General features: G+C 49.6%; 7 protein-coding genes across 7 annotated transcripts; 3 read left to right on the forward strand and 4 right to left on the reverse strand.

Annotated features, from left to right (window-relative positions):
* Positions 1-411: 411 nt before the first annotated feature.
* Positions 412-2,305, reverse strand: N7481_004683 (uncharacterized protein; the record flags this gene model as incomplete). Its single annotated transcript, XM_057263902.1, has 3 exons — positions 412-837; positions 894-1,216; positions 1,276-2,305. 3 exons carry the CDS (start codon positions 2,303-2,305, stop codon positions 412-414), a joined length of 1,779 nt encoding a protein of 592 aa, XP_057125563.1.
* A 1,012-nt stretch (positions 2,306-3,317) lies between these two features.
* N7481_004684 (sugar porter family MFS transporter) lies at positions 3,318-5,610 on the reverse strand (the record flags this gene model as incomplete). Its single annotated transcript, XM_057263903.1, has 8 exons — positions 3,318-3,594; positions 3,655-3,769; positions 3,824-4,133; positions 4,192-4,229; positions 4,292-5,061; positions 5,114-5,378; positions 5,460-5,521; positions 5,570-5,610. The coding sequence occupies 8 exons, from the start codon at positions 5,608-5,610 to the stop codon at positions 3,318-3,320; spliced, it is 1,878 nt and encodes a 625-aa protein (XP_057125564.1).
* A 3,012-nt stretch (positions 5,611-8,622) lies between these two features.
* N7481_004685 (glutathione S-transferase family protein) lies at positions 8,623-9,446 on the forward strand (the record flags this gene model as incomplete). Its single annotated transcript, XM_057263904.1, has 3 exons — positions 8,623-8,753; positions 8,806-9,011; positions 9,073-9,446. 3 exons carry the CDS (start codon positions 8,623-8,625, stop codon positions 9,444-9,446), a joined length of 711 nt encoding a protein of 236 aa, XP_057125565.1.
* A 1,046-nt stretch (positions 9,447-10,492) lies between these two features.
* N7481_004686 (uncharacterized protein) lies at positions 10,493-13,222 on the reverse strand (the record flags this gene model as incomplete). Its single annotated transcript, XM_057263905.1, has 4 exons — positions 10,493-10,852; positions 10,910-12,949; positions 13,051-13,131; positions 13,187-13,222. The coding sequence occupies 4 exons, from the start codon at positions 13,220-13,222 to the stop codon at positions 10,493-10,495; spliced, it is 2,517 nt and encodes an 838-aa protein (XP_057125566.1).
* A 418-nt stretch (positions 13,223-13,640) lies between these two features.
* N7481_004687 (uncharacterized protein) lies at positions 13,641-15,817 on the forward strand (the record flags this gene model as incomplete). The annotated part of the gene is made up of 9 exons (XM_057263906.1): positions 13,641-13,845; positions 13,917-13,956; positions 14,009-14,491; positions 14,542-14,666; positions 14,720-14,914; positions 14,962-15,200; positions 15,252-15,308; positions 15,365-15,448; positions 15,500-15,817. 9 exons carry the CDS (start codon positions 13,641-13,643, stop codon positions 15,815-15,817), a joined length of 1,746 nt encoding a protein of 581 aa, XP_057125567.1.
* A 142-nt stretch (positions 15,818-15,959) lies between these two features.
* On the reverse strand, positions 15,960-17,686 carry N7481_004688 (putative MFS transporter; the record flags this gene model as incomplete). The annotated part of the gene is made up of 3 exons (XM_057263907.1): positions 15,960-16,886; positions 16,964-17,197; positions 17,267-17,686. The coding sequence occupies 3 exons, from the start codon at positions 17,684-17,686 to the stop codon at positions 15,960-15,962; spliced, it is 1,581 nt and encodes a 526-aa protein (XP_057125568.1).
* Positions 17,687-18,787: 1,101 nt separating this feature from the next.
* N7481_004689 (OSBP family protein) lies at positions 18,788-20,249 on the forward strand (the record flags this gene model as incomplete). Its single annotated transcript, XM_057263908.1, has 4 exons — positions 18,788-18,859; positions 18,928-19,259; positions 19,329-19,383; positions 19,461-20,249. The coding sequence occupies 4 exons, from the start codon at positions 18,788-18,790 to the stop codon at positions 20,247-20,249; spliced, it is 1,248 nt and encodes a 415-aa protein (XP_057125569.1).
* Between the last annotated feature and the right edge of the window lie 1,064 nt (positions 20,250-21,313).

The following is a 21,313-nucleotide window of genomic DNA, read 5'->3' on the forward strand; positions in this document are numbered from 1 at the left end:
CCAGACCTCGTCCTAGATATCGCCAGTGGCCTAAGTACACGCCTATAGTGTTATTGAAAGACCATGGAAGCTACGAGTATTCTACAATATTACTAGTACGATCTTGGACCTTTGATGAACAAGCCGCTTCCGAGCGGCATAGCTAGTGTATTTCCCGTTCGGAATGCTTCCTGTAGTGTAGATAGATCATGGGCATAACGGCGTCAAGGTTGATAATCAACGAAAAGACAAAGGAAAAAGATGAAACAAAAGTGCGCATCCCAAGCATCGCACTAGGAAGACGGGACCAGTCAAGTCGCATATGAACAAGGCTCCCGCTACCTCCCTTGTTTAGACAAGTGTAAGAGTGTCTATCAACAAAAATTCCTAGAGATGCCCGTTAAGTGACCTATTTCACCTCCCATATGTCGTTCATAGCTCTTCATCGTCATCATCTTTTGATGAGTTAGGTGCAGTGGAATTCAGCTTGTCTCCGAATGACCCCGCCTGCTGAGCAGACTTGGAGTCGTTGTCGGTGGCAGTCCCAGTCCCAGTCCCAGTCCCGGCCCCGGTCCCAAGGACTTCGCTGATCCGTCCGGAGGATTCGGCAATCCGACGTCGGAGGGCATTTTCATCGGCAGTAGAGACACTAGCTCTTTGCTTCTTCAGCGGGCTGCCAAAAAACCCATCCGGTCCGTTGATGGTAGGAATAGGCTGTTCAGGGGCCGCGGAGCTCGTGGCTGCCTTTGGAGGGGTGATGGATCGCTCCGGGGCAGGAGGAGTGGTCCCAGAAGCCGGAGTGTCGGTAGATTCGGCGCCGCTACCATTAAAGGGCTCAGCCGAATGCTGGCGTTTAAGCTAGAAACATGTTAAACCGGACCATGGAGAGTAAGTTGAGGTGGAAATGAACGTACCCGAATCTTGCGAACGCCCTCCTCCAGTTCACCTTGGCGTTTTATATCATCAGGGGACAGGAACCGGTCATCATCCTTGCCCTCTTCGTCATCGGCTTTACTCAAAATGGGATTATCGTTGTCGTCATCCTCACTATCCATTTCATCGCCACCCTTACTGCCCTTCCGCCCTGATTCCTGATCGCGGAAGTTCAGGAATCCAACAGTACCGCCAGGCTTGAGAGCTCCGAGATTGGACAAATCCGCCTGGAGGGACTTCCGTTTCGCATTGGGCGTCTCTTGCGGCTTTTGATCCTTCTTGATACCCATCTTTTGCAATTGACCTGGGGTGCAAATGTCAGTATTCGTAAGGTTGGAGAGATAGGCGTAGGGAAGCACTCACGTTCGCCGCGATACATGAAAGTAAAGGTTGCATAGGGCTTGTCAGTAGGATCAATCCCAGTGACTGTCTGTGTACTGATGGTCTTTGGGTCTAGAGACTTGGGTTTTGCGAAGCTTGTAGTATGATCTACATCGGCATCACCTCCTCCACCACTATTACTCGCCTGTTCACCCTCGTCGTCATCGTGCGCATCAAATTGCGGAGAGTACTCTCCACGCTTGATCTCACCAGATGCCAGAACTCGAAACAGTGCCACCTTAATTTGACCAGCGGTTTCAGGGATGGGGTCGTCATCGTCCGAATCAGAAGATAGGTCATCGTCCGAGACGTTCTCCAGCGGATCTTTCTCGTCATTCCCGTAGCGCATTATAGTCTTGGGCTTCGAGCTGTTGGCCTCCATATCCATGCCGCTATTCTCGGCCTGGCGCTTTGCACGGCGCTTTTCCATCTTCTGGCGCCGGCGCTCAATTTTGGCCGCTGCATCCTTGCCTTCCAGATCTAAGCCGTTCAACCAGCGTTCGAGGCCGACTTCGCGGAAAAGAAACTCGCGCTCGGCAATGCCGCCGTCGTCGGAGTTGACCCACCGCGAATTCACCCAAGTTTCCTCTCCTCTCCGCAATAATGTTGCTACCTCCTCCTTTTGTCTCCCGTCGAAATAGATATAGGCGGCGACGGTTTCGTTCGGAGAATTCGTCAAGGCCTGGTATGGCGCGACAGCTCCGGAGTACTGGCCGCGTTCACTGGTCTGGCTCGGCAGTCCTCCGACAACCTTCGGCTTCGGGGAGGGGCAATCGGGCGTGGGTTTCGGGGTGGAGTAAGGTACATCTTGGCTGGGGTTGAGGAGGGTGATTGAAATGGCGAAAGTCGATTGTTCAGGTTTGCCCTTTGACGAGGAGTCGGGGACTTTGGGCGGGGGAACAGGGATGAAACAAGCTATCCGCGAAGCTCGTGACTGCCGCTGAATCGAGTACTCTGAGATCGGACCATCAGGGGTGTGGATGCTCACAGCAAGGCCTTTGAAGCAGGGCATGACGACGCTTCAGATGCAGACCGGACGCTGTTTGTTGTTGTGAGATATGATAGATAGTACAGTGGCGTGGATGTAAAGGAGGTTGGGTTCACCCCACGCTCGCGAGAGTGGTCACCGGGAGTGAAGCTGAGAAAGTAAGGCCGTAGGATCCGACTCGGGCGGGGGAGTAGCGTGTGGTTCTTCACTTTTTTCTTCTGAGTCCCACGAGAAGGGAGAGTTAGCTATAGCGCGAGAGGCGGTCAAGATAATCCGATTTAGTCTGGGAGCAACCAGCAGCCAACTGGGTCTGGACCCCACTGCTGCTGGTATAGCGGAGGCTGGTGTCGACCGAAATTTTGTGTGTGGGGGGGCAGGGTGGCTAGATAGCGGGGCAAACGAACAATCACGTCGAGAAGGATATCACAGTTGAAGCAACATCCGCAGTCACAGAGCCGGGTAGACCAGCACATCCATGAAGAATAGAAGCAGGTTGCGCTTGGGCAGAGAGAGGGGCGGGAGTGGACCAAAACATGAGAATGTCGAACCCCACGTGATACACCTTATACACGCGCGCACAAGAGAGCGTGACCTGAGTAGCCCTATGACTCGAGTCTTTTCAACTTACTTTGACCAGCTTAGATCTTGCACCTGATTATAGACTACTTAAGTTCACTTAAAGTCTCCTGGACATTGAGCTGTTGACCTCGTCATCCCCCACTGTACCCACATTCACCTGACTCTGCCGACCATGGATCAGATACGATCCCCCAGGGTCCGCTGGAATGAAGTGGGAATGACCAAAACAATGCCCATCTTTACGTAGAGGGGAAATATCAGCCGTCCTCAAAGTTGAAAAAATAAAAATAAATCAAAATTAGTTATTTCATAATTCATGTTTGCCAAAGTAAAGCATCTAGAGCGGGTATATACCCGCTCCAGCCAAATTATCCCGAATGCCCCCACAACTTCAAGTTGAACCTAGGAATTAATTATTAAAAACTGAAATCATCAAATGAACCTTGGAAGCTTCCATCTAAGAACTAATCTTTTCAGAAATAGTTCCACTCTTCTGAGTCTCCGTCACCACTTCCCGACTCATTTCCAGATGGTCAAATTGATAAAGAGGCTCCAGCTTGACGTCCTTACGGAAGATATAGCGTTTAAACCAATAAGGCAAAGCCTTGCACACCTGATACCTCATGTGAACTCGAGTGGGGACTGCAAAAATGTAATCGAGCTCCTCGAGAGTCCGCTGCTTTGTCTCAGGAACGAAAAGGAAGATCATCACTAGCGCAGTCACATTCAAACCACTAACCCAGATAGTCAGCGATTTGCAAATCATCACATCACACTCGAAGCACCTGACTTACGCATAAAAGCAAAATGCTCCAGTGGGAGTCATAGCCCACAGCATACGGGGAAAGGTAATAGATAGTACGGCGGCCCATCCTAGACATGTAGCGACGGCCCAAGACATTCCGACCTCTACGGTAAACATTAGCAAGAGATGTCGATATGGATTTGGGAGGGGGGACATACCACGATGCGATAGCGGGAACACCTCGGCGGAGTAAGTGAACGGCACAGGGCCTTCACCAGGAGAGTAGAAGGCGGCAAACAGGAAAATGAAGAGAGCAATGCTACCAAGGTGAGCTCCTCCATTACCTGGAACATAAAAGCAGAATGCAGCAGCGAGCAAAGTCCAGGCCATCTGGGGAAAGGTGAAAAGAAGAAGGGCACGGCGTCCATAGGTATCAATCGTCCAAATTGCCGGAAAGGCGAAGAGGAAATTGACTAGACCGAACCCCCACGAGGCAAAAAGTGCATCGGTATCACTAGCACCAGCGCTCTGTCAAAACTATTAATAATCCATCTCTTTGAAATTTGGTTGTAACGTTTATACTCACTTGAAACACGGTCGAGCTGTAGAAAGCAATGATGTTGACTGTGAGAGATTGAAATTAATAAAAACGCCTAGTATCAGCGGGTAATATGGGATAAACTCACTGCCACACATCTGTTGCGCAATCATGACTGTGAATGAAGCCAGAGTTGCCCGGCGAACCCGAGGAATTGTAAACAGCTCGACGAACCGAGTAACATAGTTACTCTCTCCAATTATACTTTGCTCGATTTGAATCTGCGCATGAATGTAGTAAAGATCACGAGCAGCTTGCAGAGGAGTATTTCGAAGACGGCAGAGAGACTTATAAGCCTTGGCCATCTCCCCTCTCCGGATATACCAGCGGGGAGATTCTGGACAAAAGAATACGCCAATAGCGAGGGGCACTGCAGGGATAAACGCCGATCCTAGCTGCAAACGCCAGGAGAGCGCACCGGTGTCCTTCACTGCGAGGTTCGCACTAAAGCCGAGGAAGATACCGAAGGCAGTCCAAAGCTGCCAGCACATAACCAATCCACCACGGATCACAGCGGGAGTATTCTCAGCGCAAAAGATTGGAACCGTAGATGCCTTAAGACCCATACCAATACCAAGAAGTAGACGAATAATGAAGAGCTGAGGCCAGTTTTGAGCGAATGCAGAGCCAATGGGACTAATCACGCAGAAGATGGCGGAAATGAAGATTGTACCACGGCGGCCAAGAATGCGATTGCAGGGGTCGGATAACCAGCAGCCTAGACAGGCACTCGCAATATATGGAGCGGCATTGACAATTCCAACCAGCCATTGATTTCGCACACTTCCATCTTCAGGTATACCAAAAGCGTCGGGGAAAGAAAGATTAGCGCCGTTTGAACCAGTTTGGTCCCAGCCTCTGTTGGTGGTCAGTATGGCATACAATTTGTCATAGAAAGGGAAAAGCATACTGTACAGCGGCACCGATGGAACAAAGGATAATAGTAAAGTAGAGGGACTTCGGCTGGCGCCATTTGTGAAGTACCTCATCGCTTAATGCCGTCGCTTCGGCCTCAGTAAGATCTGGGACCGATTCGAACGTCTCGGGGTCACGCGCAACCAAGGCACCTTTCTTCAGTAGAGGTAGGATGTCTGTGACCTGGTACTCATTGGCAAATTCTTCCACATCGTGGAGGACTTGAGACTTGCTTAGGTCGGCGAGGGGGGTTTTTGATTCTATGTTAGATTAGAAATCTGTCAAGTGGACAATGTAGTGAGTTTAAATAACCATGAGAACTTACTTGGCCGAAACGTTACTTTGCAAATTCACCTCTTCGACATGATGACCTTTTTCTTCACTGCTATGACCATCACTAGACCTGGTTTGAATTAGCCCTGGACATTGATGACATTGAAAACGATCCTACCGATCTGGCGAGTCAACTTGTGTCACCGTATCCTTCTCCATAGTGGGGATAGGCGGATCGATTAGATCAATAGAGCTGAAGTGTGGACGACAGGAAGGCGAAGCAGAGGAAAGTATAGCACCGGCTCAAGTAACTCAATGCTTCGAAAGAGAAAGAGTACGATATAGCGGGCAATGGGATAGAGGGAAATTTTCGGGGGCGACCACCGGACTTTATGCTTTTTACATCGGGCATACGACAGGGAAGACTTATTTTCACAGCTAGCAACTGGGTTCGCACTTGGACCAGCCCGGGTCAGATCTACTTCCTGAAACGGCGTGCCCCATCTTGGGGTAATAGCGTGGGGTCAACTTGCCCATGGGGGGAGCCCCCGGTTTCCCGGAAGAGAGATATACAGCTGCGGGGTCCAAATGTTACGCTAGAAAACGAAGCCCTGGATTTGCTCACTACTAGCTAGTGCATGGTCAATGGTCCGAGTATGTCTTACCAAGTCGTGCAGACTGCCTCGAAGAGCACCTTGACATAGACATACAACAATACAATATCTGAGCCACGCCAGGAGGTTAGACAGAGAGAAGATGCGTAGCAAGTGCAGAATCACCGTATGAGGTGGTTGATGCTTTCGACGGTAGGTTTCCGAGGGGCGGCATCCCGGTCCTCTTCTCGGAGTGGAGTCGCCCAATGGTGCAATGTGTAAAAGTCCAGAGAAACAGATGATGGAACGGCCAGGCTAGATTTTGCGAGCGGGATTTACCCCACTGTGACCGGCTCATAGATCGCGTGGCCCTCTTCCCCAGCCGATGTCCATGTGGCCCTGGTTGCGGAAGGAGGTCGCAAATCGCACGTCCTCGATCGCCGCACTGGGAATGTAGCTTCCAGACCTTTGATTTTCGAATTCGAATAAACTTAAAAGTCATCTGAGCAAACCTGGAGAACGTAACATACTAAACGCCACGAGCGTCACCTTCGGCGACCCGAGACAGACATTTGGGTTATATTGATTCGGGCACAGGCCGGTACAGGCTTTGATTGGCGGGTCCAGGGGTCCTAGGCATCATGTTTGCACAGGTATCTCGCTGATGGCCAAATTGAGTCCAGAAGATGTTCATTGACTATGCCGGATCGGGGTTAACGCGGCCAACCCTTGCCGGGCGAAGGCTTGACTTTGCGGGAGGCTGGTCAAATGTGGTGGCGATCGACCGGTCAGTGCAGGTGAGCGAGGCTTCACCGCGGATCGAGGGATTCTCGATCAAACTTGACATGATTTCCTATCCTATCCATCATGGCACTTGAGTATATATCAATCAGAGAACATCATCCGATCTCTTCAAGTGACAGTGGAGAGCGGAGGAAAAAAAATCCGGGGGAAGGTGGAGTTCAAGTTCGGCCCCAACTGCCTGCGACCAGGCACACTTTAATGCTCTCCCGTTGGTGCTGGTTGCCCGACGCTAGACAACCAAGGGGGATTTTGAGGCCCACTCTTTTCTTCTTTTTCACTTTTGTCCAGACTTTCGCTCGGGTTGCGCTTCCCTTGCATTCAAAATGTCCGTGGGTGGTAGGGAAATATTGAGCGACAAGCAGCCCGAGCTTACAAGTCGATGCCGACGCCGTTCGGCTCCGCACCGAGATATTTATGGATTAGGGAGATGTCTACTCCGTCCTCTCTAGATAGCCATGCCATAGATGGGGCCGCCCCATTTTCTAGCTCTTGCCCAGGTGACGAGTCTCATACATAGGGTGGGCGGAGTAATATCGATACTCAATAAAAGAGCTTCGAATAGAAGCAGATTGTCACTCTTGGAATTAAGATAAGGCATTATTACACAGTGCATGCTAGACTCATGCGAACCCATATTCGGCCACCGACACGGCAACTTCTCGGCGAGACTCGAGCGAGGGACCCTCTTTCCTCCCGGAACTTGAGGTTTGTACTACAGCCTAAAGGCGCGCGTGGCTTTGAACTACGTGGAGATCACTTATTTACCAAAGGCAGGCTTTCTCCAATAGGTGAGTAAACTGAAATATCTGAGCGTTCAAATAATCTACGTACTAGCCATAAAGCTTAAATTAAAAGACAAGACGATCCAGCTTAGCTAGAGCTTGGTCTCGATGCGGAGTGTTACACTCAAATGACTGTTCATACCCCGGCGATTCCGCATTGCCCTATTGCCCTAGCCTAGTCTATTTGGGGCGTTTGTGCGTGTAATGGATTTATTTTGCATTTATGGTTATTTTTGTAATACGTAGTAATAAATTCCACACGCTTGGCAGAAACAATTAGTGAGTATCGATGAGTCGGCCTCTTGATAATTACCAGTACGCTCAACTGTAGGCGAACCGGGCAAAATCCCCACAAGGAAGGATTTGGCCGGACTAGCTATTGCGTAAGCCATGATATGACCCATATTATTACGAATTAGCGAGGTTTTTATTTTTCTGAAATCTTCAAATCTATAAATGCACTGGCACCTATATGGTCGGCTGGCTCGGTACTACGACTAGCTAGAGTCGCAGGAGCCCTTCCGATTTTCAAGCTTATGCGTACTATTTAGGAAATCGGCTTCAAGTTGTCAACTGAGATATCTGGGAGTCATTTTCAACGTTATCTTACACTCAAAATACGGTCACTTTCCATAGGGTTGAATTATACCTACCATATACTAGTTTGCTGCTGGTCGGAGGTCAAGAAGGCCGATGACGGCGAAGTCATTTCAGCATCAACTATCTTATTATACAATCAATATGACTGCTTATCCGGAACTAAATGAAGAAATACCGACCGGGCATCGGTAATCAAAATCAGATATTCGCGAACTTTGAGGAGAAGCTCGGCGTTATGAGTCTGACATCATTTGTCATCGCAACAGCGAGTGAGCTGACAAATGGACTCAGTGCTGACCCGAGGACGCGGGGATTTCAAAACCCAGCCAGTCGCGCGTGTAGAATTACTCTTACATATATCAGTGATGCTCCCTCGTAGCTTCACTTTCAGTACATTCAAAGCTGCCTCGCGACTCTCCCAGCTCTCATCTACAATCGCGCCATATTCCACCATGTCGTCCAACATCACACTCTACTCCTGGCCCACCCCAAACGGCATCAAGGCCTCAATCACCCTAGAGGAGCTTGGACTTTCATACAAGACTGTTCCAATTGACATCAGCACAAATATTCAGAAGGAAGAGTAAGCTTTAGCGACTGACCGAATACGCATCGCGAAGCTAATCTCCCAACAGGTGGTTCTTAAAGATCAACCCCAATGGCCGTATCCCTGCGATTCAGGATGGATCCCAGCGCGTATTTGAAAGCGGATCGGTCATGCTTTATCTGGTCGACAAGTATGACACCGACCGGAAGATTAGCTACGCTCCCGGATCATCCGAGTACATCGAGCAGGTGTCCTGGCTAATGTTCCAAATGGGTGGCGTCGGACCGATGCAGGGTAAGCGGGGACAACGACCCAGATCCAAAGTATTGATTACAGCTGCTAAACTGTTCAAAAGGTCAAGCAAACCACTTCCGCCTCTACGCTGGCGCTCGATCAGACTACGGCATCAAGCGGTACATCGACGAGACAAAGCGTCTCTATGAGGTCCTTGAGTCCCGTCTTAAAGAGAGTCCCTACCTGGCCGGTGACAAGTACACCATTGCAGATATTGCAAACTACTCCTGGGTTCGCAGTGCACCGGGATCACTGGAAATCGATTTATCCGAATTCCCCGCTTTGAAGAAGTGGAGCGATGAGATCGGCAAGCGTGCGGCTGTCACGAAGGGTGCGGATGTGCCCCAGTCCGGTCGAACTGAAGAGCAGAAACTGGAGTTTAGCAAGAATGCACGTGCAAAAATCGATGCTATGACCAATTCCGATAAGTACTAGAGTGCGGAATTTGTCCGTGCTTCGTGTATCTTTAGAGCGCTCTGTGTCTAGCGACAAAATGTGAAATGATCAAACTATGCAAACAAATTAACTCTGTTATTGCTTTTATTTATCTGAAAGGATCTCATTGATGGCTCGAGATGTAAAATAAATAAACTCTTTGTGTCCCATTACCGAGGGTAAAATGAAAAGAACTCCCTTGTTGAGGATGGGACAAAGGACTTTGATCCGACAGATTATTTGATATAAAAGACGCTCACCCCTTCCCACATTCTAACTCGATAAGCGACTACCTAAGAGACGACTATAGTTAGGTAATTTCAAGACTAGCTAGCTAAAATCGCTAGCAGTGCTATTCAAACTTGAAATGTGTACCTACAAATTCGTCTCATATACCGGCCCACACAGCTGTGGCCACGAGCTGCTCGTGGATTCGAAACAATGCGACGAAGCAAAAGTAAGGGGCGTAAACTCTTGGTGCGAAGAGCCGAAGAAGAAGGGTGTCGTTCCTCGCATCAGATCGCTGGATGACCTTATTCAAATGCTCCGGCCGGGGTTCCCAAGACTTGCAGGTCCATGCCCAGCTTGCTTGATTAAGGGGTGCCCTGATTTTGAACTGCCCACATTTATGTGGCGCCATTCTAAAGGATGATAAAGGATCTTTTTGGCTTTTTAAACAAATATTTCTACATCCTTTTGATTGGTATTTTTATTGTTTTGTCTTCAGCCCCTCCAGTAAAGGAAAACGAGATACAAGTTTGGCATTAGGGATTTCTTTATAAGTTTCCAGTCAGATTCCAAATGAAGTTTTTGATATTTGGTTATTTCTCATGGCAGCCGATTTGCACTGGCTTCTGCTTTGCTTCGTCATCTGAAATTCAAAAACTAGGATACTTATGAACTGGATTGATGTATAATCTAATCGCTAATTGTAATCGACCGCTCATAGTGGAACGAAATAGATGGGGTAAAAACAACCAATGGGTGCCAATGAAGAAAACCGACCCAGAGTCATAGCAAAGGAAGTTGGGAGTATAGGCCACCCTTTAGATCTGACCAAGTCGATAGCTCCGCCAAATCTCAAACCCGGCCTTTTCATAATATCCCTGTAGAGCAACCCAGTCAACGAAAACCCCCTGGACGCCCCGTTGCTTCATGTTCTCCACAGCATGACAGACCATCGCCAGCCCGATTCCTGATTTACGATGCGCTTCATCAACGCCCACACAGCCAATCAGACCTGTATCCGGACCACACATCTGGGGAAATGCCCAAACGTGATTAATGACTTTAGAAGATCCCAGCATCAAAGTCCAGCCTACTTGCTGGCCTTGGGAGTCATATGCAACCATCACGCTGTCCGGGTATTTGCTGGGGTGCAGCGTCACGAAGGCCTCTACCCAGCCCTATAAAGGAAGTTAGTATCGTAATGCGTTAATAAAAGGTCTTTGGGGGGGGCATACCGCTTTGTCAGAGAAGTTCTTCCGCTGGCCAACCAAACACGCGTCATAGCCTTCAGGGTTCAGCGGAGCAAAGGTAAAGCCACGGTCTTTAGCACGAGTCATGTACTTCTCAGGAGCCTGAAAGTCCTTCATGGCCTGATATAGATCGACCGATCTACTTTCGGAAGGACTGAGTCGCCAGCCGCGATGAGTGAAGAAGTTTTGAATATCTTCACCAAGGTCGCGAGGCACACCGGGCCAGAAGCGAGGAAATGAACTGCCCAAATTCAAGTTCTCGAGACCGAATTGGCTCCTGAAGAAGGACCGAACTTCAATTAAAAGCGCAGTACCAATTCCTTGGTTTTGATGGGCCGGGGCAACTGCCAACACGGCGACATGAACCGTCTTTGGGGGCCCATCGGCATTGAAGTAGGCGAGACAAAATCCAACAACCTTTGAGTCGATACGAGCCACAAAGTGGCGGGCATTTGGGCGGAAAAATAGTGCGCGCAAACTCTCCCGGGGTAGAGGATAGGTTGGCAAGGCTGCATCCCAAGTATCTATCATTCCTTCGACATCCCCTTCCGCATCATACAATTCAAAAGTCGCGTTGGAATTAGCTGAGACTGTGGGACCAACTGGTAAAGATCCCTTCGATGTTCTGCTTCCAAAAATGATTTCCACCGCCACGGAAAAGGCCTCGATCGTGGGTTCATAGGTGGCGAGATATGTCTGAATTTCAGGGACTTCAAGGAAGTCGTAAGGGTTACATGCAGCAATTGCTACCAACGAACGAGTGAATTGTGGAAGTTCGAGACCAAGCTTTTCTTGATACGGTGATTCCCGTGCATTGAGTGAAACAAAGATCACGGTATCGGCGTTCTTGACTGTATTCCACTCTTCGGTAGAGAGACCCGCCTCTCCATACTTCAACTCGGTGGCAGACGGATTATGGGCTCGAATGGCCTCAAGGTACGGAGTGGACTGATATGATCCCTGTCTCCCCATACCTTCGCCATCCACCGCACCTCCGGCGGGAGTTCCATCGCCTGGGAAAAGAACCACTACTTTGGAAGATTGAGACAGTGGAAGTACACTGGCATTGTCGCGAACCAAAGTCGTAGAATGCGCGTATGCTTCTTGTGATAGAGCGGCGACCTTCTTGTTTATGGCGTCGAGTTGTGCAACATCATTTTTGTGCAAAGCAATATCCCAGCTAAGAAACTTGTCCTTCACTGATGCAACCCGACGACATGCTGACTCGAAACGAGAGGCCTCAATTGCACCAGATTGAATTGCTTCACAAACTTTCTTCACAGAACCCACTTGCACGTCGAATGTATGACAGATCATCAAGCTGTCACTACCAGCCTGTATTGCTAACACGGATCCTTGCTCTGTGCCGTAGGTAGCTCGAATTCCTTCCATCTCAAGACAGTCTGTGATGATCATTCCGTCATAGGCCATATCCTTACGCAATATCCCCAAGACCTTTGGCGATAACGTCGCGGGTAGTTTGTCATCTATCTGCGGCAGGGAGATGTGTGCAGTCATGACTGTTTCCACTCCTTCGGCCACAGCTCGGCGAAAGGGGATTAATTCTAACCGCTCCAGGTCATCCCTCCCTTTTGCGATGATCGGAAGCCCGTAGTGCGAGTCGGTTGCGGTATCGCCATGGCCAGGGAAATGCTTGACACTTGGAATAATTCGTTGCTCTCTCAGGCCTTGTGCAGTCGCGGAGGCGAACCGACCGACAAATTCTGGATTATCACCAGGGCTGCGCACACCAATTACGGGGTTTAGTGGTTCCGAATTGATATCACACACTGGACCGTAGTCCATGTTGATACCAAAGAAGTTCAGGATCTCGCCAGTTGATTTGCCTGCCTGATACGCGAATCTCGGGTCATGGGTTGCACCCAGAGCCATTGGGCCCGGGACCTGAGCGGCGATAGGAGGGGAAATTCGGGTGACAAGTCCATTTTCCTGATCGATCCCGATAAGAAGAGGGCGTTTATGTCCTGCCAATCGAGCTTCATTCTGAAGAGCGAATGTCAAAGCCTACATTGTTTCACAGTTAGTTCACCGAATCGATGTAATAGTGTGCTTTTCACTTGACCTGTAACTGCTCCTTATTCTGGAAATTGCGTGAAAAAAAGAACGATCCCACCAATGTGGTAGTCGTGGATCAAGGTCTTGATCTCTGGGCTAGGAGTATGGCCGTGGAAACCGACCGCAAATAGCTATAGCTGGTCAGACTCTTCTTCTTACCTCATCCCAACTTTCTCAAATACATACCTGGCCTACTTGCCTCTGCAGGTCCGTCGATGCCATTGTTTTGGACGGCAGCAGACTCGAAGTGTCAAGAGAGAAACCGCGGTCCAAAAGTGGATGCGCGCGGGGGGAGGAAGTGTGGAAGTGGAAGTGGAAGTGGCAGTGGCCCCCATTGGCGTCCCCACTTTGTTCTTCGATGCAACCTCTCAATGACAGAGTACCCTAGATACCCTAGGCTAACGAAGTCAGTGGTCAGCTTGAATACGACCATCCGAAAGACACATGGCTGATAAGAGATCTAAACTGATCGTCAAGGTCCTACCCTAAGAATGCGACTCCCCTGGAATGCGGGGTAGAACAACCAGGGCTGCAACTGGTCTGCAACTGGTGCCATAACTCTCCTCCTTCTTTATTCCGAGGTTACTCAAGTTCCTAATCGGCTTGCTTGAGAGTTATGGCGAGTTCAAAAGTCGATCAAATGAATGGGGAGGAGGGACCAAAACCTGATGCTGCTGTCAAAGTGGCAGCCACAACAACAACAACAACAACAACAACAACAACAACACCACAGACTCGTAACACGCTCGAGGAGTATGAGCGGCTGTTCGGCGTGGATGAGGATGCATACGAGCAGCCTACCACAACCCGCAAAGAGCTATGGGCATATTATCTTTATTACAATGGTAATGGAGTTCTCTTTCAATCATATTGGTCTCTGAGCTCCGATCTGACAAATAATCCTGGGGATTTATAGGCGACAATGGTGTTGGTCCCGGATCCTACAGTCAAGCCCTGTCAGTACAACCTGCCTGAGGTCAGGGAACAATCATATCTGACCGGATTTAGTTTCCAATGGGCCCTCAATAAAGCAGGGCACCAGCCCGATACTAATCCGCCCAAACCGTGTACCGATTCCTCCGCCTGCGTGGTACCCTGGGTGGGGGGCACACGATCTATCTCCTCAGTTGTCCTCATCGCAAATGGACTCTGTTTTGCCTTTATGACAGTGATTTTTGTTTGGCTTGGCAGTGCCGCTGACTACGGCTCGTTTGGCCGATGGTTGCTATTGGGACTGACCGTCGTTTGTTGGGCATTGCAGTATGGTATGCTGGCTATCCGGGACCCAAGCCAATGGCCGTCCGCTATGGGCATGTACATAGTTGCATACGTGGCATACGGTGCAACGCTGGTCTTTTATGCGGCAGTATTCCCTCGACTGGCACGGTATACGCCGCACGTACGCAAGGCACGAGAGGAAGACCTCCGAGAGGGCAAGATTAACCAGGAGGAGTACGACCAGATTGAGTCACTGGAGCGAAATCACATCAGGTCGGTACTACAAATCATCTCTAACAAGCGTATACTGACTCGCCTTGCAGTAATATCTCCACTGCACACAGCAATATCGGCTATCTGTTGACTCTCGCGCTCAATCTGAGTGTGCTGCTTCCTATGCAGAACAACCAATACGCAAACAACCTGGCTCTGTGCTTGACCAATTCCTGTAAGAGCCTTTATACTGAGATGATGCCAGCGATGTATCTAACAAACCTGCAGACTGGGTGGTCCTAGGAATTTGGTGGTTTATCTTCCAGCAGAAGAGACCCGGCCCCAAAATTCCGAAGGGCTCAAGCTATGTTACCATTGGCTTCAAGCAGATCTGGCTCGCGATCAAAGAAGTCAGATCGCTTCCACAAACTTTCTTGTATTTCCTGGCGTACTTTCTACTCGCAGATGGGCTGAACACCACAGGTTAGTCTATTCTGTAGTATGGCAGCATCACACGCTAACAACCCAAGGCACTCTCGTCTCCATTATCCAGAATGACTACGTCTCATTTTCGTTCTTGCAAATCACCTACCTTGGCATCACGCAGGCGGCATGCTCGATCACATCGACGTTCGGATTTTGGTATATCCAGCGTTACTTCAAGTTCAAGACCAAAACCATGTTTCTTGTCACCAACTTCTTCAGTGTCCTCATCCCATTTTGGGGCATGCTGGGACTGTGGACCACTAGAGTGGGATATCATAATACGGTATGCTTCGAGCCATGACATGAAAAGCGTTTCATACTGACATATTGTTAGTGGGAATTTTACTTCTACAATATCATTTTCGGGTTGTTCCAGGCTCCATACTACGCGGTAAGTCACCCCTTTCCGCCTATTCTAGAATCGTCTGACCCTTTCTATCATCTCAGTATGCGCAAACAATGATCAGTGAGCTGATGCCTCGAGGCTTTGACAATATGTTCTTCGCTCTCTTCGGTATCACAAACCGAGCCGTAAGCACCCCATCCTCCCACTCGTATTCTTCAATTTTAACAAAGGTTTAGTCTTCGATCATTGGACCGAATGTCATCCAGGCCATTATCAATGACACTCGAAATAACTGGATGGGATTCCCCTTCTTGTTTGCTATCTGCACCGGTGCGATGATTGCTATCGGGTTTGTAGACATCGAGAAGGGGCGAGAAGATGCTAGACGTTTCACCGAAAGGACAAAGGTAAACCGAGTTGTTGCTGAAACAGGGTTGAGCGCCGATGCCATCGTGAAAGGCAAGATCCCCGTGGAAAATGAAGGCACGACTACGGAAATCGGTGAACCTTCGGAGCAAACCACAGGTGCTCATGATACGGTTCGAGGTTCTTAAGAGGAAGCTTCGAAGTCTCGTCAATTCATTAGATTCATTCGATCTATCGTTCAATCTATTTTAAATACCATTAAGTATTGGGAGGCCGAAATGCATAAGCAGATAATAAGAATCTCAAGTCAAGCAGCTCGCTCTCGTCACCTCATACCTCTTCTACTTTTGTTTTTGTTTCCTGCTGAGATGGTGCCTCATCGACCTTCTCCGCAGCCTTATCCCGATTCTTAGCATCGATTTTGGTACGCCACTCATCACCGTAGATGGTAGTAGCCCATACACAGCACCCAGCAAAGACCAAGAATAAGGCACTGATGGTGCTAAACCATCCAACACCAATTTCCTCGACGGCGGGAAGCACAAGGCCGGATCCCAGGGCAGCGAAGACGTACCGGAACATGTAGTTGCCCGCTACGACCTCAGCACTGCGTCCGCTGGATTGCATGACGTCTAGACAAAATGTGTTCAAACTGGGGAAGCAGAATAATTGAGCCACACCCTGAAGGAACATAGCCAGGACAGGCACAGGGATTCCACCGGCAGCCTTCTCGACGGTCCAGCCGTAGACAAGGATACACGCAGGGATGATGATTCCTAGGAAGACCAGGCACGATTTAAGTCGATCCTCTGGTACACGTCTCCCACGCTTAGCGATCCATTTCTTCACGGTGTGGTCGGCCCAGCGACCACCCATGAATGTACCAACGAGGTAACCGCAGCCCGGTGCGATGTAGAACAAAGCCGATTGGATGGGGCTGGTTAGATTGAACCGCGGGTTGAGCACATATCGGATTGGCGTTAGGAGGGAGTACTGGTTCCAGACGAGGGCACCGGCCGCGATTCCAGCGAAGAAGAGATTAGGGTATGTGAAGAGGAGAATGCCGACTCGAAGGGGGTTGACACGGTGCCAGAGGTACTTTGCCTTTTCTGATGCAGGCTTGTCGGTCACTTCAGTCTTGTTGAGATGCGGGTATGTCTCTGGGAAGAAGAAGAAGACAAGTATTGTCCCACAGCCTCCGAGGGCAGTCTGTAGCCAAAAGACAACTCTCCAGGAACAGAATGTGACAATAACACCCTATATTATGGAATTATGGGTTAGACGGACGCATCGTATTTGGAGGACATTTGATAGGGGTGGGGTCTTGAACGCACGCCAATAAAAGGGCCAAGGGCTGGGCCGATCAGAGTACCGGAAAGGAACCAGCCCAGTGCTGTTGCTCGTGCACGAGGCTCATATACATCGCCAATGGCGGAACTGCCCACGACCAGGAACGACGTGCCTTGGAAGGCTGTGAGAACGCGGAAAATGTAGTAGGCCGGCAAATTGGGCGCCAATGCAGTGCCAATGCTGAAGGCAAAGAAGAGAAATGCGCTGACCAAGAAAATCTAAAAATTGGTGATTAGTATATCATGGAATGACGTGTGAATTATCAATTGATTGATTGATTGACTGACTGGGCGTCGTCCCCACACTTGACTGAATGGACCCCAGAATGGAGCGGCAATCCCCATAAAGGCCAAGTACAAGGCATTACTGGCATTGATAATACTACCAGTCGTATTATAGGTCTCTGCTACCTCGGGAATGCCTGAGAGGATGGATGTTGAAGAAATTGGAGCCAGAAAAGAACAGAAGGAGAGGACAGCGACGATGACGATCTTGCGAGATGGCGAAAAACGCAAGTATTGTTCTGCATCGATCTCGCAAAACTCGGTGGTCACGGGCATGTCATGATGGGACATGTGGCTTTGCGCGAGATGCAAGTCATTCGGATCTTCGGCTTGGTTTTGCGCTTTGGATTCTTTTGTTTGGATCGGTTCCATACGAGGCATGGCATCTTCGACACTCGAAGCTCTCGAATGAGTTGGAGACATGGTATCGGAGGTGCCCATCATTCAGCACAGCGATCAATTCGAAGGGCAAAGGTCAGGTCGAATTGTTGGCATTGGGTCTGTCGAGCTTTGTTTGAAAAACAAAAGCTCTATGTCTAGCCTCGGGAGGAGTGAAGTGAATATTTCAGGTTTCAACGAAGGCTTTCCGCAAACATACTCCGGGAAATGTATAGTTCCCAAAACGGTAGGAGTAATTGAAATGCAAGTCAACAATAGATTGCTTGGGATGAGAAGCTTTTGTTGGGTATATAGGATTATAGATGTGAGTCACAAGAGAAAGAGAGAGAAAGGCAGAAGAAAAAAAAAATCAAAAGGGCCTTTCGGCGCTCTGGATAGTTGGCCGAGGATCGGCGCGGGGGTCGCATCTCTCAGCGACGCAGCAGGGGGAGGGCGTCCACACAGCGAAGCCGATTGTTATCTTGCCAGGGTCCGTTTCCCAGGATGGTCCCCAGTTTCTCTCCATAATCCGGCAGGGCAGACCAATGATTCGGGTTGTTCGGCCAGAAGGCCGTGGGGAACCCATCGCCACCAAAGTATTTTAGGGAGGGCGGAAAAGAATCCGTGCCCTGGCCTAATCGACTAGCTCGACTTGACTTAACTGTATGAGCTGGACTTGACTCGATTTAGTTCAGTTTGGGTGACAGTTAGTTCAAGGTCTCTTATAAATGAGGTCTATTGGAAGATAATCTCCGGAAAAAAAGAAAGTTGCGCCTGTTTGTAACTAGGATGGGTGGTGGACCACCCCACCACCAGGATGTGGCTGGGCCGGTTGGGAATCAGAGGTGATATATGGTGTAGCTCCATGATAAGATGTCTATCGGAGAGTACTGGATAGTAGTGTCAAGTATTGTGAGCATGGGAAGAAAAGAGAAGAGAAGAGTGGATGAACGAAGTGGCTGTGGCTGTGGTGTGGTGTGGCCCTGAGCCATGACGTTATCCCCCGGCGGTCAGTCAACTCCGACTCCAACTTGACGTGAACTTGCGAACTCCCCCACTCTCCGCAATCTTGTCCCTTTGGATCCTTTTTTTTTTTGGCCCTGCTCCTTTTGGAATATTCCCCATTTATCTCCCCCCAAATTTATCATGTCTTCTAGCAAAGAGCCCCAGAGCCAAGTCCCCGCTGGTAGCAAGGGATCTTGGTCCAGTTTCCTCAAGGTAGACCCCTCCGCTGGACGCGCAATCCTCCACTTCATTACTTGAAAGACAACTGACAATCACCACAGTCGATTGCCTCGTTCAACGGAGATCTTTCGTCCCTCACAGCACCCCCTTTTATCCTGTCAACCACCTCCCTGACCGAGTACTCCGCCTACTGGGCCGAACACCCCGCCGTCTTTGTCGCTCCCGCCAAGGAGGCCGTCCCGGAGAAGCGAGCCCTCCTCGTCCTCAAGTGGTTCCTCACTACCCTTCACCAGCAATACTGCAGTCGCAGTGAAAAGCTTGGAAGTGAGAAAAAGCCTCTGAATCCCTTCCTGGGTGAACTCTTCCTCGGAAAGTGGCTCGCCAACGGCGACTCGGACCTGGGAGAGACCCAGCTGTTCAGTGAGCAAGTTAGGTAGGTCGCAACACTCCTCATCAAACGCAAAAACATTGAGATGAGTTTCCAAGTGCTAATTCTGTACAGTCACCATCCCCCCGCCACCGCCTATGCGATCACCAACAACAAGCATGCGATCGAGGTAAGTACACACAACTCAGAGACACATGCCCTATCACGGCCGAGGAGGCTAGAGACTAACAATATTCGCATCATTAGCTGCAAGGATACAACGCCCAGAAGGCCTCCTTCTCGAGCACCATTCAAGTGAAGCAACTCGGACACGCTCAGTACACTCTCACCCCGCCCGGATCCAGCGAGAAGGAGAAATATGTGATCACCTTGCCCAACCTGCACATCGAATCGCTCATTTACGGTACTCCCTTCGTGGAGCTAGAAAAGACCGCCAAGATCGTCAGCAGCAGCGGCTACGTCGCAAAGATCGACTTCTCCGGCAAGGGCTGGCTGAGCGGAAAGAAGAACACCTTCACCGCATGCCTGTACAAGGCCAGCGAGGGCGAGAAGAAGCCTCTCTACACCATCGATGGACAGTGGTCGAATACCTTCACCATCAAGGATGCCCGCACCAAGGAGGTTGTTGACAAGTGGGTCGTGAACGACAACAAAACCACCCCACTCGACCTGGCCCCTGTTGAAGAGCAGGACCTGTACGAGAGCCGACGTGCCTGGAAGGAGGTCGCTGAGAACATCCAGGGTGGTAATATGGATGCTGTCTCCGCTCACAAGTCCCGCATCGAGAATGCCCAGCGTGAGCTGCGCCGCGCTGAGCAGTGCGAAGGCCGTGAATGGGAGCGCCGCTTCTTCAACCGTATTGAAGAGCAGGATGACGACCCTCTCTTCCAGAAGCTTGCGGCCGAGCTTGGCATCTCTGGTAACCTCGAGGGTGAAAAGACCGGTGGTATCTGGCGCTTTGATGCCGCCAAGGCCGCCGATGCCAAGCCTCCTTACCACAAGATTGGTGGCGAGGGACTGGGTATCACCGAGTAAATCGTCCGTGTCTTTTCTCCTCCTCTCCATCGGTGAATGATGAGAAGAATCCCGCTTTACTTGAGCCCGGGATGTGGAATACCCGCCTGCCTCGCTGGATTGTACCCTCATCTCCAACCCCATTTGTCTGCAAACATAGAGAGTTGACCTTTTGGTGTACCCTGTTTTCCTACACGGCCAGGGACCATGTCACGCTGCATTTCGATTGTATATACTAGTTTCGGATCGAGGCGATGCCGCTCATGCTTGGAAAAGCGGCTTCAACTACCGCCCATCTAATTTCATCTTTCATGTCTTTACTTTTTGTTATATACTCAACATCTTCAACGAGATATTTATCAATTTTCAATTTTCTAAAAATGTATTCCATAGAGCATACTTGAATACATTCCAGGTAACGAAATGATGCGGTACTACTAGTAATACTTTGTACGCTTAGACAGCCTAGGGCTATGCCAGTTGCAACCAAGGACGGGGCCTGGACCTCGGGCTCATCCAAACAAAAATGCTCGACTGAATATCCAACTTCCGAGATCAATACTTTTCTACTAATACAATGTTACACAGCGTAAATCATGAGTGCATAAGTGGGCCTGGAATGTTTGATTTGTATAGGAGCGTACATAACTCGTCACTTTTTGATAGGCCCAGTAACATGAGCAGTCCATCACGATCTACCCCTCTACCAGACCCAACAAGCATCAATGATCAACATTGCACACGGTGGAGGACAGGTAATGAAACAGGGAACTTGAAAACCAAACCCCATCGTCACAAAATGGACACCCACACCGGAACCCGAATTGACACCGTGAGCCAGGGCGGAGGAAAATAGGGCAAGGAAAAAAAAGAAAACCTTGGGAGAATGGGCGGATTTAATACAGACCGCATCGGCGGGGAGCGGTAGTAGCAAAAGGGAAAAAAGAGGAAAAGGGAAAAAAAGCAAGAAAGAAGAAAAGAAAAAACGTAAATAGAGTGGAAACAGGAGAACCAAACGAAGCACATTTCTCCATACCGGGAAAAGCCAACCAAGGTCCCAGAGAGTAGAAATTACACAAATGTTG

This window comes from Penicillium waksmanii (assembly GCF_028829765.1).
Source record: "Penicillium waksmanii strain IBT 27052 chromosome Unknown utg000004l:1.0-5674109.0:1.0-5678898.0, whole genome shotgun sequence".
In the NCBI taxonomy this organism is placed as follows: domain Eukaryota; kingdom Fungi; phylum Ascomycota; class Eurotiomycetes; order Eurotiales; family Aspergillaceae; genus Penicillium; species Penicillium waksmanii.